This window comes from Schistocerca cancellata, chromosome 2, assembly GCF_023864275.1.
Source record: "Schistocerca cancellata isolate TAMUIC-IGC-003103 chromosome 2, iqSchCanc2.1, whole genome shotgun sequence".
Lineage (NCBI taxonomy): Eukaryota > Metazoa > Arthropoda > Insecta > Orthoptera > Acrididae > Schistocerca > Schistocerca cancellata.
The window spans coordinates 233352043-233371464 of NC_064627.1; the positions used below are offsets into that span (position 1 = coordinate 233352043).

The window sequence follows — 19422 nt, forward strand, 5'->3', positions numbered from 1 at the left end:
AGTGCCCAGCTGATCGGCGAGCTGTGTGGCAGACTAGACCGAAGAGTTTCTTGTGGCGGCGGTGGCGGTCCTCCGAATGGGCGCAAAAAAAGCCGCCGAAGGATTTCCCGAGCCGCGCACGACCTTCCCCACTCTGCACGCTGGTGCGCCCCGCTCCCCCCCCCCCCCTTTTCCTGCGCCCGACGCAGCCCCGAGCGGCGCGCCGCGGCGTCCACTAGCGGCGGCGGCGTCCGTCGTATAAAAGCGACGCCGGTGCGGCGCGCCGCCTCCAGTCGTCGGGCAGCCGTCGCCGCGTCAGCTGCACTTGTCTCCACACGCGCCGCTGGGATTTGCCCTCGAGGGCTAGCCCGGCCGACACAAACGACCTACCCCACGAGGAGGCACTACTGCAGCGACGCTACAAGACGGCGAAGGACAACCCGGGACCACAATTCGCCTGGAACGGAATGCCGCCCCAGCAGAAGAACTCCCCGCCCTCCCGGCAGAAGCAGGCCGACGACAAGGAAGCCGCCAACGGCGGCGTCGCCTCACGACCGGCCGTACCCGAGCTGGTGGTCGTCTGCAGCTCTAAGACGCCCTCTCCGGAAGATGCGCCGCTGCCGCAGCCGCCGGCGGACCAGCCCGAGAAACTGCTCGATTTCGACGACGTGTTGCCGCACATGGGGGAGTTCGGCGTCTACCAGAAGGGCCTTTTCATCCTGCTGGCGCCGTTCGCCTTCTTCGTCGCCTTCGTGTACTTCACGCAGATCTTCGTCACGCTGACGCCCGAGAACCACTGGTGCAAGGTCCCGGAGCTGATGAACCTCTCCCTAGAGCAAAGGTCAGTTGCGAATAGTTGCCCAAGTTCTTGTTCCACGAAAAACACTGGCAATGAAGTTGTAAACAATGGGAGTACCGCACAACTGCTGTATTGATCACTCCATAAGAAGCCACCAGCTGATAGCCTAATGATTTTTCTTGACACATTTCGCGTAGAACCCATCATCAGACTATCAGAAACATTTTTGGTGATCAGATAAATAAAGACAGTATAAAACAAACAAAACTTTCATCTCAGCTGCCATGATGTTTATGACAATCTGATGACGGGTTCTGCCGGCCGGAGTGGCCGAGCGGTTCTAGGCGCTACAGTCTGGAGCCGCGCGACCGCTACGGTCGCAGGTTCGAATCCTGCCTCGGGCATGGATGTGTGTGATGTCCTTAGGTTAGTTAGGTTTAAGTAGTTCTAAGTTCTAGGGGACTGATGACCTTAGAAGTTAAGTCCCATAGTGCTCAGAGCCATTTGAACCATTTTTTTGATGAGGGGTTCTACCCGAAACGCGTCAAATAATGTCATTAGGTTATCGGCTAGTGGATTCTTATTCAGTGACATATACAGCAGTTGTGAAGCACTCCTACTGACTTCCAAAACAGTCGCACTCTTACTTCATGTCTTTATGTCACAGTTGAATGGGAATATTGAGAAACATCAAATGTCCATTTTGTGACAAAATTGAGCTACATCTGATTTTGTACATACATACATGCATACAGGCCCGATCGCGAAATAGAGAAACCCCACGTGTTTTGCGATTTTCTGTGTTGTTATGCAGCAATTTTATCACATAAAACGATGGGAAACCTCCACATCTACCAAAGGTAGGGACGTCCTCAAAATTTTATGTTCTCAGCACTGTTCTAAACAGAAAGAATAATCGATATGTGCTTGTAAATGACAAAAAAATGGATTTACCTAAGGCTTTTTCCACCACCCCTAACAAAAGAAGATATCATCCAAAACATCTACACTGACGTACGCAATTGGCCAACAGGCGTCAAAGAAAGAATCATGAGTAGAGTATAATTTCACAGACAGTGGAAAAATAGGCATAATTTGTTCGATTTTTTCGGATTAATGATGAAGTACGACTTAAGTAATGATTTATGCTCGTTTATTACAAAATATTAAGAAAGCTCACATGTTCACTACATAAATTTTAACTTAACATCAAGAAAACGTATCACGATTGTATACAGTCAGTTGGTATTGTTCCCTCTACATTCATTTTAAAGAAAAATAAGAGTAAAACCAAAATCTCGGCGAAATTTTAACTCTGGAATGCTCTTGTACTTCCTGAAAAGCCTATTCTTTTTTTTAATTTGGGTTTTCTCGATATTCCTATTCAGTTACAAATGAAGTTTTAGCTTATAAGTAATGAAAATTCGTAGTGTTCCCCCTTAGACTCAGCTCTTAACCAAATACAAGAATATCGTACACATGGTCTTTCAGAATTAATATCGAAATCTAACATGGGTAAAAGTGTATGATAATAGGTGCAAAAGAACTCCGGTGAACATGGGCCCGCCATCCGTTTGAGAGATAATAACAAACGTGTGGTTAAAGTCATCGGTGACTTCACTATGAAATATTGCCCACGTTAGCATTAACGTATTTGAAGTGTTAACTCTGTGATGAAGTCCCCGTCTAGCAGGACTCAAATTTCACCCATGGCTCATGTTTGATGAATGTGGTTGATGCGTGACAGGGCACCACACATTTTGCTGCTAATGGAAGACAGCCTCTATCGTGACAATGGCGTTGAAGATAGTTAGGTTGGGCGGGGCCTGTATGTTTGCTGCAGTATCACCTGATCTCAGTCCTCTTGATTTTTCTGCCTGTGGTCAATTCCAAAGTTACCAAAGTGAAGTGTACAGCACCCCAGTTGATACGTTTGAAGCCAGCCGCTGTGGCCGAGCGGTTCTAGACACTTCAGTTCGGAACCGCGCGCCTGCTACGATCGCAGGTTCGAATCCTGCCTCGGACATGGATGTGTGTGATGTCGATAGGTTAGTTACGTTTAAGCAGTTTCTAAGTCTAGGGGACTGATGACCTCAGATATTAAGTCCCATAGTGCTCAGAGCCATTTGAACCATTTTTGATACGTTTGAAGAAGTGGGGCAGCGAGTTGCACATTCCTGACAAGATTTACGACATGATTCGGAGATGTTCGAAAGCATTCGTAAACCTTTTCTGAGACGAGTGCAGTACTGAATCCAAATGCTAAGGCGACGAACGCCTCCTTCAATAGATACAAGCGTTCAGTTGCAACATTTAACTTGCTGAACTAGTACTGTATTTCTTCCACAATGTTAATTGCACTCAGTAACGAAGTGTGAGCTGATATGAAACTTTCTGACACATTAAAACTGTGCCCCTGCAGGGACTCGAACCCGGGGTCTTTACCTTTCGCCGAAAGTGCTCTACGACTGTTACCCGAGCATGATCCATTAGACCTCCTCACAGCTTTACTTCCGCCAGTGCCTCATCTCCTACCATCCGAACTTCACAGAAGTTCTTCTGCGTAACTGGCAGGATTACTACTCCTGGAAGACATGACTTAGCCGCAGCCTGGGGGTTGTTTCCGTATTGGAATTTTCACTCTGCAGCGAAGTGGGCGCTGATATGAAACTTTCTGACAGATTAAAACTGTGTGTGGACTGAGACTGGAACACAGGACCTTTGCCTTTCGCGGGAAATTGCTCTGCAGGCTGAACTACCTGAGCACTACTCACGACTGTTTCGCCGTATTTCTTGTTAAGCACGCCATGGGCGAGATTTGAGCCCTATTAGATGTGAGCTTGATCGAAAAACTTACATTCATTTGTATTAATTAGGACAATTCTTTATGCAAACGACAAATACAGTTCAGCGATGACTTATATTAAAATATTTTATTAATATACGGCTCATAATAATTAACACAATTTCTTTTGTTTTTAACGTAGCTGGAACAGTAATAAATCGTTTACTAAACAACCTTTTCATTTTTTTACAAACCGATTTTCACAGGTTTCCAACTGAAACATTAATCAGCAAATAAAAGGGAATGGATCGATAGGCAGACGCGCATCTGTCACACTCCAGAGATAAGAGCATTTAAGTGCGTTTCTCTACAGGTCAATGGCGAGACAGATAACTGTAAAAGGCTTGTGCGATTGTGTTGTGACTAAATCGTAATCGTGGCTCCGTAAAGGTTATCAATCAGCAAGAAGCACAAATTTTCTCCTGAGGAATACCTAGCCTCTTAGTTGCTTTTCTGCAGCGTTGTTTAGCATGCTCGTTGTGTTGTTAGACGGAAATGCAATGCGTGTGATGGAAAGACAATTGTTCTGATACATACTGATACTTTTTTCCTCCTTTTTTGCGCATTCGAGTATCAATTTTTGCTGCTAATGTATGTTAATTTTTGATAAAATGAACAACACTTTACTGATTTTAATGAAAATAGTTATCTGTAGTGTCGAATTCAAAAAAACTTAGATTCATTATTACCGTTCTGTACCTTACAACAAAAGCTGATATTGGAATCTACTTGTGCAATTTTGCAGTGTTTCTGCTTCGCATTCTCAGTCCCAGTTTACAGCTGGCCTTAGAAAATATGTCGTAAAAGTTACTGTGGTTTTGCTGCATCTACTCTTACTGTCCTGGTGTCACTATGGTTAATAACGCCACCTTTCCCCATGTGTGATTGCCTTTTTAAATTACTTTTCAAACAGTCTTTCTGCCAAGGGACATTGACTTGGCTCATTTTGGTTGCTTAACGTTACGGCTGCACTGAAACGAAAATTATGACAACTTCTGCTCTGTGAAAAAGTAATTTCACTTTACGACAAAAGCGTACTGCAGCCTAAAGCAAAATCAATTCGAATAACAGACTCGACTTACGGAGAATAATCCCACTTCATCTAAATTGAAAGCCTCAGTATTTCTCTGTCAGTGTAGTGAAACGCTTCCCGTAATGTTCACGTACACTTTCATAGTGGACATATTCTTAAATTGCACGAAACGCAACCATTTCTAATTGTCACTAAAGACGACGAACACCACGCGCAAATGTCAATTTTCGTGTGCAAACTGTATTGACGAATACGGAGAGAAGGCGAAATCCTCTCTTAAAACTCTACCCTGCGGTTCTTTCCGACAGTTGTGTTACGAAAATGTAGATAGCGGAGTACAGGAAGTCCGCTAGCTGCATGCCGAGTTTCCTGTTCTCAACTTGAGCCGACCTGATTAGTGTTTCAACCGCGTCGCCGCTTCCTATTAGTTTCGGAATTGCTCCTTTACTCATCTTATGTATAGAGATTTTCAAAACCTCCACTGGTATTTTAGTGTCTAGATCGAAAGGTAGTGAAATAATTAGCATTGTCAAGTGTCTTTTTATTCATTCTCAAATACGTTTGAGGACACAAATGTGATTCTTGCCAAATATGAGTTGTTACAACGTTTCAGAAATTATGTGTGAAACAGACACTGGAAAATATAACTTTACTGCCGTTTCGTGTCTGGCAGGTACTGCGAAATATGAAAATAATTTTACCTGGAGAATTTTGAATGTCTTGTTACGTAGAGACCAACATATGTTAATCATTATCACAAACACTGACACGCAGTATTACGCCAGCCGGAGTGGTCGAGCGGTTCTAGGCGCTACAGTCTGGAACCGCGCGACCGCTACGGTCGCAGGTTGGAATCCTGCCTCGGGCATGGATGTGTGTGCTGTCCTTAGGTTAGTTAGGTTTAAGTAGTTCTAAGTTCTAGGGGACTGATGACCTCAGCAGTTAAGTCCCATAGTGCTCAGAGTCATTTGAACCATTTGAACGCAGTATCACAATTCGTTAACGGAGCATAGATGTTACACACTCAGGGCTGGGTACCTCCTAGTAAACTAAATGATATTGTCACGTTGTTACCACAGTAAAGTTCAAATCTGAAAGCAGCGTCGTGAATGAAGAACAATACTTAGCACAGAGGTCATTATGGACACATACGTACAGAAAACAGAACTGCCACCTGGATGGAGCATGCTGCTATTTATACGAACATCGAATGTCCAGTATCTGAAAAGCTTACAAATACAAGCAATTTCGAAACCTTTTAGAAATGATAAACACTAAATAAGAAACACGCAATTTTAATCCGGATACATATTAGCGGATAGAAATGATAAACACTAAATAAGAAACACGCAATTTGATCCGGCTACATATTAGCGGACATTACTATGTGATGCGCCCATCCTTCGTCTGGCATTTAAGATTTATGAACTCAGCTGGGAACGCTTTCAATGAGGTGTCTGAATGTCTGGAGGAATAGCAGCTCAATCTTCTTCAAGAGCCTGGACGCTGGGGCCTGGACAAAGTAGACGTTCTGACTCATCCCAAAGATATTCCATTCGGTTCAGGTCGGGACTCAAGGCAGGCCAGTCCATTTCAAGAATATTATTGTCCACAGACCATTGCCTCGCAGATGCTGCTTCACGATACGGTGCATTATCATGCTGTTACAAACAGTCGTCGTTTCCTAACTGTTCCTTTATTGTAGGCAGTACATAATGAGCAAAATGTGTTCATATCTCTCCATATTTAGGGTTATGTTAAGCGCACTGAGAGGATCACTTTCTGACCAAGAAAAACATCCCCATACCGCAACATCATCTCCTCCATACTTCACTCTTAAGTTAACGTTCTCCCTTCCAGCTGATTGCCACACTTTAGCTCATTCGTTTCCAGAAAGCCACTGTCCAGTGTCGTCGCTCTGTGCATTACATCAAGAGTCGTTTGTCATTGGCGACACAAATGTGTGGCTTACGATGAGCTGCTCGGCCATTGTACCCATTCTCTTTAACTCCATCGGCTCAGTCACTGTGTTAGCTGGACAGCTGGTAGCATTTTGGAACTCACGAGTGATTCCTTCTGCTGATTTCACACTATTTTTTTACAACCACAGTGGTGCTCGACTCTCCCTGTCCGTTAGTAAATAAGATCTACCTGTTCTTGGCTGAGATGTGATAGCTCCTCCGCGTTTCCACTTTACAAGAATATCACCAGCAGTCACCTAGGGGAACTTGAAAAGGCTTTATACGACCTCGATCGAGTTGTTATTTATGTGATATACAATGACTAGCCTACATTCGAAACCAAAGAGCTCTCCTGACCGATCGATGCTGCTATTACTGCTTTTCTACTGATAACACAATACTCCCCACCTCCTTGTACATCAGCGGATCCACCTCTCATGGCATGTAGTGGTCAACTACGCGTGACATCGGGGTATCCGGATATTTTTGATCAGATGGTGTATTTGCTGGTGACTGGATTTGAGCTGGCGACAGGCAGGCATCTCCAACCAGCAATGCTAGCAGCTTCTGCATTCTGCTCGCAGCTCAGCTAGCTGTACTATTACTTCCATATATAAGTATTGCACGATTACTTTTTCAAAGACGAGAAAGATGTTTGCTTTAAGTAAAGGCCGGCCGTTGTGGCCGAAGGGGTTCTAGGCGCTTCAGTCCGAAACCGCGCTGCTGCTACGGTCGCAGGTTCGAATCCTGCCTGGGGCATGGATGTGTGTGCTGTCCTTAGGTTAGTTAGGTTTAAATAGTTCAAAGTCTAGGGGACTCATGACCTCAGATGTTAAGTCCCATAGTGCTCAGAGCCATTTTTTGAAGTAAGGCCATACCTGAAGCAACAATGAAATTCACCGAGTCGGTTTGAAATGTTTCATTTACTGTCTTCACTTCTTTTTCATTATGACACTCTATTTGCAGTTCTATTAACGCATCCATTCTACGATCTTTATTTTCTGTGACACATTATTATGCGGGGAAAAGCATTATTAACCTATTGCTGTTAAAGAAAAAATGTTTCGCATCTTTCTGTGGTCTGACGTCTCTGTGAGTCGAACGGAACATGCAAGTTTAATGCACGCGACAATTATTTGAACAATGACAATAGTGTCCAGCTGTGGAGTCACTGAAATGATCAGTCTTCTGTGCACATATTTCTTTCCAAGGCAAGCCTTTTTATTTCTTTAACGAATACCAATATCAAAAAATAAAAACTTTGTGCTTACTCATGTCAGCGACTTTATTCTCATTAACTTGCTGCACTTTTCATGCGGCTAGCAGGGAACAGAAAGCCACCAACATGGTTCACTCTCATTAAACCAACTGACATCTGCCTGCAAGCCTTTTAAATTTATTGTTTCACATATATGTTGGACAGTCGCTAGTTCTCCTTGTTTCTTAACGTTTCCTCGGACTCTTTCCCTCGCATACTCTTCACTTGCTGATAAACACTTAAAACCTGCTGACTCAATCCACTCGACTGTCGCACCGTCGAGCAGTAGTCTGTTGATCAGAATTATAACTATGTCCACTGTAATTTTGTCGTAAAGGTTCTTGTCTATTAAAATACAATACTGTTACGTGGCATGGTCCAGGATATCGTGTAAATGTTTACCGTGATAATGATTTTTGAGTTCACCTCTGTGACCTTCACACGAAGATCATTTCTCAGATTTATATGTCTGGGCTTTATTCAGATAGATTCTTCAGCAGCTAATATAGTTTCTTATAGGCTACGTACACGTCGAAATGGCTCGTGTGTGGTGCTCTGAATTGGGTGGATTCTGACGTATGATTGACCGTACAGTGTTAAAAAAAAACATTTGAGAGAACTGCCGTTCTCGAAAATCGTCAGTATATACTCATTCCCAATTATATACTCTCGACTAAATATATAAACTCAAAAAGCAACTACGTCTTCACCAGGCTGTTAGTTTAAAAGAGAACTTTGTTAAGCACTACTAGCTGATTTAGAGCCCTCTCTCGATTTCAACTGAACAAATGGATTTGTCCATGGACTGCAGTGTTATCTTCAAGTGCGTATGGTATGCGATTTTTGCTTTGCGTAGTGTCTCGTTTGTCTTGACCACCCCAAATAACTTTTTGTCGAGAAGCGAAAAAGAAATGCATGAAGCAAGTGTTTAGCTACCAGGGCGGTCATTCTCTAGCATGACTGCCTTCATTGTAACTTGGTTCGTTACGAATATATGAACAGCAGTACGTCTTTTTAATAATTCACCCTTCCTTTTTTTGGTAATCACTGCCTCTGCTCTAGGTCCGTTCATGCACGTAAAACGGTGTACCATTCTCGTAAATATGACGTTACTAAAAACGTAACACAAAACTGACTTCGACTCTCTCGTACCAACTGTTCAACTGTTCAACTGTGTGTGAAATCTTATGGGACTTAACTGCTAAGGTCATCAGTCCCTAAGCTTACACACTACTTAACCTAAATTATCCTAAAGACAAACACACACACACCCATGCCCGAGGGAGGACTCGAACCTCCGCCGGGACCAGCCGCACAGTCCATGACTGCAGCGCCCCTGACCGCTCGGCTAATCCCGCGCGGCTCTCTCGTACCAGCACATAGGATGTAATCCTAGCAGTAAAGAAATTTGTCGGTTTCTTGGAGTTGACAATGAAGAAACGGAAACGCAAAGACAATTCACGCTGGTCATTCAGTTCGTCGTCTTCATTTGAGGATTTGTGTGAGCGCAACGTACACCAACGAAGAGAAGGTGGAAATAATACTCATCTGAGGAGAAGTAGTTACTAGGTTAGCAGAGAAGTAATAGCAAAAATGGTTTCTTGTTCACAAAATGGGTACATGTAGTACAACACTTTCGTATTTCTAAACGATGTATTTGTGTACAGTAAAGGCAGTTCTTGATTAAAAACTACATCATCATAACCTTTTTTTGTTGTGGTTGAAAGTAGGCATAACGCTACTTGGGGAGAGCAATCCTACAGAGAGGGATACCCTGACAAGAACCCACCTACCCGACGGATCTTTCTTCATCTTATTGTGACTCTTCAGGAAGTGAGAAGTTTCTATGCAGGGCAACGCAGTCGTAGAACTCGCACACACGAAGCCGCTGATGTTACTGTTCTCGATACTGTTGCAATAAATCCAAACTTGAGCACACAACAGCTTGAACAGGGGACTGGAATTTATAAAACGAGTGCACATTTCGTTTCAACATGTCGCCAGTTCCATTCTTACCACATACACTTATACCAGTAATTCCTGAATAGTGTGCAGTTCTGTCAGTGTGCACAGCAGCAAATCTTTTCCCACCTTAACTTCTTATCCGAAGTTCCTTTGACCAATAGATGCTCATTCTCAAACAAAGGACAAATAAATACAAGGGACATGTAGTATTCAACCGGCTAAAACCCACTACGGTTTAGACACTAGGAACAACAGCGCCAATGGGGACTTAATGTCTGGTGTGGGTGACTGATATATTGGTCCTTATGACTATAGTGGTAACCCAAACGGCAGGGTATAAGCCAACTTCCTGAAATGAATTCTTCTTCGTCTTATGGATGAAGTGCCGCTAAGAATCAGAATGCTTGCGTGGTATCAACACGATGGATGTCCAGCACATAATGCCTTGAGTGCGTTGATGTTCGGAGCCATCTTGCCAGATGGACTGGTCGTGAAGCAACAGTGGATTGGCCTGCTCTATCTCATGACTCACCTCCTCCAGAAGTTTTTCTTTGTAGATGTTTGAGCGGCGTAGTCTATCGCAAAATTCCACCAGTTCTAGAGAGCAAACAGGAGCGTATCGTACTTGCTCATAATTTACTTCAGCAGGTAACAATGGAACAGCAATGAACTCTTTCACCCAACGCATAGACCGATGTACTACAGTCTTTCGCCCTACTTTGAGCAACTTTGAATGTTCTACCCCTTTTTGAGACCACAATGGATTACAGTACAACAAAATGGTATTAAAGAGCGCCATTTCTGTTTATTATTAAGTTGAAAGTTGAATTTACATGATATTTTTCGATCAGGTCTTGATAAGATGAACTGAATTACCGAATAAAAAATATTGGTTACTATTTGAAGAAGACGAGCCGTCGTTCATATCTTCGCATCGCACTAAGTTACAAGACAGACAGTCTCCCTAGAAACTAAACAACATTCGATTGATGTCTTTCTACTTTTCTTCTGGTCAAGATAATGAGACATGCTTTTTTGTCGAAAGCTGACATTTTGAGAACGTGGCTGTGTACAAAATACAGGTTGATTCCTGCAAAGAAGGCAAGAGCAACCAGCCACTATTGATAAATGCTATTTCTTTGGACAAACAATGCCGTTTCCGGTTTCGAACGAATAAGTTCATCTTCAGACGCTGTTTCTACATCTACATCTACATTATACTCTGCGAATCAGACTTAAGTGCCTGACAGAAGGTTCATTGAACCACCTTCACAATAATTCTCTATTGCTACAATATCGAACAGCTCGCGGAAAAGACGAACACCTATATCTTCCGTCCGAGCTCTGATATCCCTTACTTTATCACCATGATCGTGTCTCTCTATGTAGGTCGGCGTCAACAAAATATTTTCTCATTCGGAGGAGAAAGTTGGTGATCGAAATTTCGTGAGAACATTCTACGCCTTTCTTTTGATGATGTCCACTCCAAATCCTGTACTACGTCAGTGACTCCCTCTCCTGTACTTCACGTTAATACAAAACGTGCTGCTCTTCTTTGAACTTTCTCGATGTACTACGTTAATCCTGTCTGTTCAGGTCTAGATATACATTTGCTGAAGTTTACATCAGAATAAACTTCAGAAATATATATTTAGACGTGAACAGTCGTCTGAAGATGACCTCGTCCGTTCGAAATCGTAACGGTGTTATTTGTGTAAAGAAACTGTAGTGGCTGGTTATTGTCTTATCTGCAGAAGTCACCCTCTATAATTAGGACACCACATGTGGACAATTTCGAGGGTGACGTATTCACATGCATTTCTGCCTTTAAATTGGGGACATCCTCGAAAGTTACCAGTACTGATTAATGAAGCATTCATTTGAAGTAGTAGCCTCACAGTTATGAGACTGTTCTTTGAGTTTGTCGAGGATGTGGTGCACACCCCGAATACGTCAAAGAAATAAACTGTTCTCGTCCTACACTAAATTAAAAGAACAGCGTCCAAAAAACAAGGAATCTCCAAACCAAAGTCATGCAACACTTCATTCATGGTGCAAACTTAACTTGCGAAGTTGTTTCTGAGAATGTCGTCATACTTCATTCCGGAACCGCGCGACCGCTACGGTCGCAGGTTCGAATCCTGCCTCGGGCATGAATGTGTGTGATGTCCTTAGGTTAGTTAGGTCTGAAGTAGTTCTAAGTTCTAGGGACTGATGACCTCAGATGTTAAGTCCCATAGTGCTCAGAGCTAATGTCGTCATATGTGCAACACTCGTGCAATTTGAAAGCCACTAGGCATAGCAGCATCGTTTCGTTGACGAAAGTTTTCACCAGGTTGGAGCACATTCACGCGTCATCTGCCACCACTTTACAACCGTCTTCAGCTGCAACACTCACCTCCCCGTCGTGGAGTGAGCAGTCACAGTCCTGACACAGCGTGTCGCCACTAACTTTATTGATGAGTAACGCCAACTTCAGTTCTACTATGTGTTCTCAAAGTGCACTCTAAGCGAAAGAGAATGCAAAACAGGACGAAGAGTTCATTCGTCAAACTAACGTGCATGCACTGTAAACAAACATCTCCTTCTTTTCCAAACTGCGAGTGAGGCTGTTTGCGGCACTGAGGAAGCAGAGTTCAAGGCAGCAGCGCTTTTAACGCCGGCCGTGCTGTTTGCATAACCAGTACCTGAGGGCCAGTGGCCGTGGTCAGGAATACCCGCAGCAGCCATCAGCCGTCGACCCGTTCAGCGTGTATGTTTAACCTATTTCCGTGTACGAGATAAATCTCTTGACAATGTGTTATCTGTTTGTAGTCCTTCAGCTAATATTTTATATAGCTATAATCAATTTTTGAGCTGATAAGACAGGAACACAGAGTTGTTTTCTTTGTTTTCCCCGGTCTGTACGCTTACACCATCACAGTCGTTATAGCTGAACTTAAGCATGCTTGACAAATGCTGGGGACCGGTGAGACCTGCACAACTGCCGCCGTGTTATATTGATACGTCTACGTGAAGTCACTGGTGAAAGGCAATGCCAAGCAGTCTGTGTCAGAGATGCACGCAACAGTGCTGTCTGCGTTCACTTACCGGGAAAAACATTTTGTCGGCAGTCTGTAGGTCGTGACCCCATGAGCTTGTCAGAGGCTTATGTCATTCATTACAGTACAGTATTACTACAATCACCGAAATGTCGTGCTGGTAAAAAGGTGCAAATGAGTAGGATAAGGGAACATAGCCACAGCACTGTGCCCGTGTAGCAAATGTCTGCAGGCGTTCTGGAATTTGTGGAAGGAGCGGCGCAGGAAAGAAAGATAAGCACCACATCTGGAGGAAAGAAACAAGTCTGCTAATGCAGCGCAGATTTCTTCTCGCCTCGCTAGTGATTCGGCCGCCCACGTTTTCCCAGGACCGTTTCGCAACCGTTGCACAGTCAGCCAGACATTTTACATTTCCAACTGTAGTACTAGCGTCTCCAATGGCGTGTTATTTATGACACGGACTTGAATGATAAAAAGGAGAGAGTTTAAGTCCCTGAGGCACTGGACTGGATCAGAGAAAAGGTTTCGCAAGAAGGAGGTAAGATCTACACTGAAGCGCCAGAGAAACCGGTATAGGCATGCGTTTTCAAATACAGAGATATGTAAACAGGCAGAATGTGGCGCTGCGGTCAGCATTGCCTATATAAGACAAAAAGTGTCAGGCGTAGTTGTTAGATCGGTTACTTCTGCTACAATGCAGGTTAACAAGATGTGAGTTTGAAGGTGGTGTTATACTCGGCGCACGAGCGATGGTACACAGCATCTCCGAGGCAGCGATGAATTGGGGATTTTCCCATACGACCTCCACGAGTGTATCGTGAATATAAGGAATCCGGTAAAACATCAAATCTCCGACATCGCTAAGGCCTGGAAAAGATCCTGCAAGAAAGGGACCAACAACGACTGAAGAGAATCGTTCAACGTGACAGAATTTCATCCCTGCCGCAAGTTGCTGCAGATTTAGATGTGGGCCATCAACAAGTGGCAGCGTGCGAAACATTCGATGAAACATCATCGATATGGGTTTTCGGAGCCATAGGTCCACTCTTATACCCCTGATGACTGCACGACACAGAGCTTTACGCCTCACCTGGGCCCTTCAACACCGATATTGTGCTGTTGATGACTGCAAACGTGTTGCCTGGTCGGACGAGTCTCGTTTTAAATTGTATCGAATGGATGGACGTGTACGGGTATGGAGACAACCTCATGAATCCATGGACCCTGCATGTCAGTAGCCGACTGTTCAAGCTGGTGGAGGATCTGTAATGGTGTGGCCTGCCGCAGTGACCGAGCGGTTCTAGACGCTCTGGACGGTTCTGGACCCGCGCGACCGCTACGGTCGCAGGTTCGAATCCTGCCTCGGGAATGAATGTGTGCGATGTCCTTAGGTTAGTTAGGTTTAAGTAGTTCTAAGGGACTGATGACCTCAGATGTTAAGTCCCATAGTGCTCAAAGCCATTTGAACCATTTAATTTTTGTAATGGTGTGGGGCGTGTGCAGTTGGAGTGATATGGGATCCAGCATCCATTCATGTCCATTGTGCATTCAGACGGACTTGGGCAATTCCAGCCGGACAATGCGACACCCCACACGCCCATAATTGCTACAGAGTGGCTCCAGGAACACTCTTCTGAGTTTAAACACTCCTACTGGTGACCAAACTACCAAGACATAAACATTATTGAGCATATCTGGGATGCCTCGCAACGTGCTGTTCACAAGAGATCTCCAGCCCCTTGTACTCTTACGGATTTATGGACGGTCCTGAGGGGTTCATGGTGCCAGTTCCCGCCATCACTACTTCAGATAATAGTCAAGTCCATGCCACGTCGTGTTACGGCCTTTCTGCGTGCTCGCGGGAACCGTAGACGATATTAGGCAGGTGTGCCAGTTTCTTTGCCCCATCAGTGTACATCTGCACCTAGATGGCGTTCAGAAACAGTTTGATAGGGTTGTAAGGGTGTTGCGGAGCAGGTCGTGCAGAGAAATAATTGTTAAGAAGAACATTCGATAAGCTGCACTGTTTCCGAGTTACCTAGCACGGAAGTTAGCCAATCAGGCCGCTGCGCGCGCAAATTCAAATGGCCCGCCAGATACGGTGTCGCCAAACGCGCGCTTCGTTTGGTTTCCTAAAGCTGAACGAGAGAGCGATACAGAATTTGGACATGGGACAGTAGTAAGGATCGAACCCGAGCCAAAGGCTGAGCAGTCTTCCCGTGCGCTATCATGCACGCTATGGTAACAAGTGACACTATTTGGGAGGTCACTTGAAATTGTGCGCGCAACTGCCTGATCGGCTAACTTCAAAGTTAATTACCTCGGATTTTTTTAACAATTATATCTCAGCACAATCTACCGTGTACCTCCCCTACAAGCTTTCCAGACTCTTTCTGACCACTTTGTATCCTCCCCTAGCAATCTTACAGTCTCTTACGGAGGGCACAAAAGGCACCACTATTTGTTCCCACCTTCCACGTTCCATTCGCGAATAGCGGGTGGGAAGAATGATTATTGAAAGACCTTCGTATTACCTCAAATTTCTCGGATTTTCTCGTTGTGGTCTTTTAGCGAGACGTGTGGTAGGAAGTAATACTTTGTCCTATACTTCCCAGAACGTACTTCTCGGAATTTCAATAGTAGACCTCTCTGTGTAGCTTCTTTCTCGTAGCGCTTACTACTGGACTTTGTTGAGCATCCCCGTAACGCCCACATACCGAGTAAAGGACCCGTTGACGAAATGTGCTGCTCTTAGATTGATCTTCTCTTTCACTTCTGTTAATCCTACTTGGGAAGGGTCCCAGACTGATGAGCGATACTCAAGAATTTGTCGGTTAAGTTTTTTTGTAAGCCAGTTTCTTTCGTTGACGAATTTCATGTCCTTAAGATACTTCCAATGAATCTCAGCATGGCATCTGCTTTTGATCCGATGTGCTTTATGTTGTCGTTCCACTTTACGTCACTCCGAATGGTTAGATCTAGATATTTTACGCTGTTTTCCAGTGGCTTGTCGTCAATTGGTTCAAATGGCTCTGAGCACTATGGGACTTAACATCTGAGGTCATCAGTCCCCTAGAACTTAGAACTACTTAAACCTAACTAACCTAAGGACATCACACATATCCATGTCCTAGGCAGGATTCGAACCTGCGACGTAGCGGTCGCGCGGTTCCAGACTGAAGCGCCTAGAACCGCTCAGCCACTCCGGCCGGCTGTCGTCAATTGCGTTATCGTCCTGTTGTGAATTTCCTCGCCTATTTATACGCAATACCGTATATCACATTTATTTCCGTTCTGGGCCAACTAGTCTCTCTCTCAACCACCGATCCTCTGCAGCTCTTCCTACAATCTGTTACAATCATCTGGCGCCTGCTATAGACAAGCGCAGATTTGTGGAGAAAAAATCTCCATGCCTTGAATCTATAGTGAAATACATGAACATAGCCAGACCAAGAAGTGAAATGAACTTTTACCGTTGTTTAAATGCAAAAATACGTCACCGCAGTTCCAAAATGTGTCTCAAAACCTGTTGCTCGCTCAAGAAATTATTTTCTAATCTGTGAAGAAATATCGCGATGCTTTGTGGGTGTTATCGTTGAGTCAATAGTGACGTCCACGAGCATTGCCACACCAAGAACTGAAATGAACTTTTACCATAGTTCATGTGTAAAAACACGCAAATGATTAGGATTACGTAACTGAGCAGGATCGCTGACTGAGTATTCTGAATTCTGCGAAGTTCAGAGTGTTACAACGAACGAACCAAAAGTTCGTTGTATTTAATAAAAGATGTTCAGTCTCTCTCCACGCGCTTTGTGTGAAAGTCTCCAAAGTATCAGCAGTGGTCACTAGAAGTCTGTGACGACCTTACAAATAAACTTTCATCTCAGGAGAGAAGCTGCACCAATAGTATTTCCAAGAACACTTGTTTGTACGTTCTCTGCCACACATGGCTGAATTACAGTAGGTGTTGTTGCATGAAATAGGGGCAGTTCTTCGGGTTTTAAAACTTCACTGAAGTTGCGACTGCTGTTCACAATCAACTCAATGCGTAGGATTCGAGAGCCCATTTTCTGTTGCATGGCGACGCAACAATAAAAATCCGGCCTGCTGCTACGACGCTCAACAGTTCTGGATTCTAGACTGCAGTCACTACGGTAGTTCTCACACGTATCTGACCACAATAGTGGTTCAGCATGAAGCGTATCTTATCCGAAAACTCAATATTTTGCCAATCAAAGCGCCACGGATTTCGTTTGCGAGTCCATCGGTACCTGACGCTTTCCTGTTTCCTGTGTAATGAGATCTACCGCAATAAGTACGTGCCCACGGGACCACCCCGTAGCAGACTGTGTCGAAATATGCACATAGACTAGTGCTTACTAACAGCAGTGCTCCAGTTTCATGCCAATGTGGTGCTTCGTTTACCTGTACGGTATCTTACTCCAGTCATTTTGCTTTCTCAAGTACCCACCCGTTGCTTCGTATAGCCCCCTTCCATCTACTGTTATTACAGACATATCACTGCAGTAACAGTTTTCACTGTAGAAGACAAAATTTCATGGTGCGGCAAACCAGAGGTATATTACTTTGCCCCATTCGAAGTCACTCATATCTTTAAATTGCGCCTTTGACGTCGTCGAGGTATACTGGTATGCCTTTCACATTTACGCTTCGCTAGGCGTATCACAGAGCAAAAGAGCTCTTATTACCGGTATGCTCTTCTGCACTCTCAGAGTTTGTATTTTTTGGATACTGCAAATTTCACAAAAGTCAGGATACTATCGCAGAGAACAGCGGACTCAAGTGAAAACACACTGGAGTTGTGGTAGGCATGGGGAAGATTTTTCAGCGCAGATGGGCAAAGGCGGAAAGAAGATAACATACCCGGACGAACAGAAAGAGAGAGCATTGTATTCTGCGTGATGTGACAATGCGTTCGGAAAGATTCTACGAGTATAACAATGCAAACACAACTCCCTCCCTCTCTCTCTCTATATATATATATATATCATGTCTGAAACTTGTTCCACCAACTGAGTGAGATCTTCCATACGTATTATAGATATTTGTCACAACTATATCCTTGAAACACAATAGAGGAAATGCAGTGTTTTATTAGATAATAAAATAAATGTCACAGAAAGAAAGAAACAAATATTTTTGGAACTGACGTGTTCATCTCTCTCTCTCTCTCTCTCTCTCTCTCCCCCTCTCTCACACCCACACCGACCCACCTACACAAACACACAGACACACACACACACACACATCCACGTGCAGGTAAAGACGGAAAACGACAAGTAACAGTCGGCTCAATTGATGGCAAGTTTGTTTCCGCTTCGTCTCGTTGAGACCCCGCCCTGCTTGTCGTTTAACAATGATTGAATCCAGGCTACTCTTTGGAACGGTCACTCAAAGCATTCAGTGTCGATTTAACGGCCGCTGCAGCACAAAAACCTTTCTCAGCGCAAAGAAACTACCCGGCTATTTCCAGCAGCTACGACCGTAACCCCCTTTCCATTGTTTACGTGTGTCTGTACGACAAAGGTGAGATGGCTCACGTGCTTTTTCACAGTTTGGCGTATTCGTAATCGGTTGCGTGATGTGTTAAGACAGTAGTTTCAACGAGTCGTCTAAAGCGGCCTGACTGTTTAACATGAGATTTAAAAAAAAGGTACTGGATGCAGCTATACCTACGTACTACGTTTCTCTAAAATGTTTTTTCGATACAGTTTATTTTCTTATTGCAGGACATTTTTACTGAGTGCCTATGTACTCTGGTTTTATACAGTTCATGACAGTTATTTACTGACATTTTTTACGGTGTAAGTTCCTTGCAGCTTTAGGTGTTTTAGAAGCTGTCGTGCTTGCGGATTCAAGAACCTGTGGAATCCAGCATATCGAGATCAGCTTTGTATTGCCGAAGTGCAACTGACACCCTCGCGAACGTTCAACTCTGCGCACTGTCACACAACACATACGCCCGACACAACAGAATGTGTATCAACATCAGCAGGAACTAAAAAAAAAAAAAAAACGCCAAAGTCGTCACTTGGTCAACCAGGAGTAAACAAAGTACATAGGACAAAAATGCTTCTTGCGCCTCCCAACGACAATACATTACTGATTTACTTTTCGGAAGCACTGTTTACATATTACACTAATTTCAGGCCGGTTGGAGGCCATTATTCCACATAAGCGATTTATCACATAGCACATTATCCTCTCCCCCTTACGTCGTATGCATTAATTGTGATACGGTCTGTATACAGATTTTGCATTAGGCGCTCAAGACGTCGATGCAGCCCCTACTAATATTATGATGCGTCTTGCATCTTGCATCCCTCTCAGCTTGACACCCCAAGCGGCGACTTGAGTCACTTGGACCTGAAACCAACCCTGGCTAATTATGCACATTAAAACGGCTGGGCCACGAAATGTTCCTAGATAAGTAACGCCAATGCCAGTGGAGCAGCATAACTCAACCACAGTGTAACGTTCCCATATAACAATTATACATGACTGTGCTTAAACTGAC

The 19422-nt window shown here is 44.1% G+C and overlaps 1 protein-coding gene across 1 annotated transcript in view; it reads left to right on the top strand.

Moving 5' to 3' along the window:
• The first annotated feature begins 282 nt into the window (after positions 1-282).
• The window catches only part of LOC126161559 (organic cation transporter protein-like), a 169328-nt gene continuing 150188 nt past the window's right edge, over positions 283-19422 (top strand). Inside the window, exon 1 of the mRNA XM_049917497.1 lies at positions 283-820. Coding sequence (XP_049773454.1) covers positions 447-820 — 374 coding nt within the window. The 5' untranslated portion in view covers positions 283-446. The remainder of the gene's footprint in view (positions 821-19422) is intronic.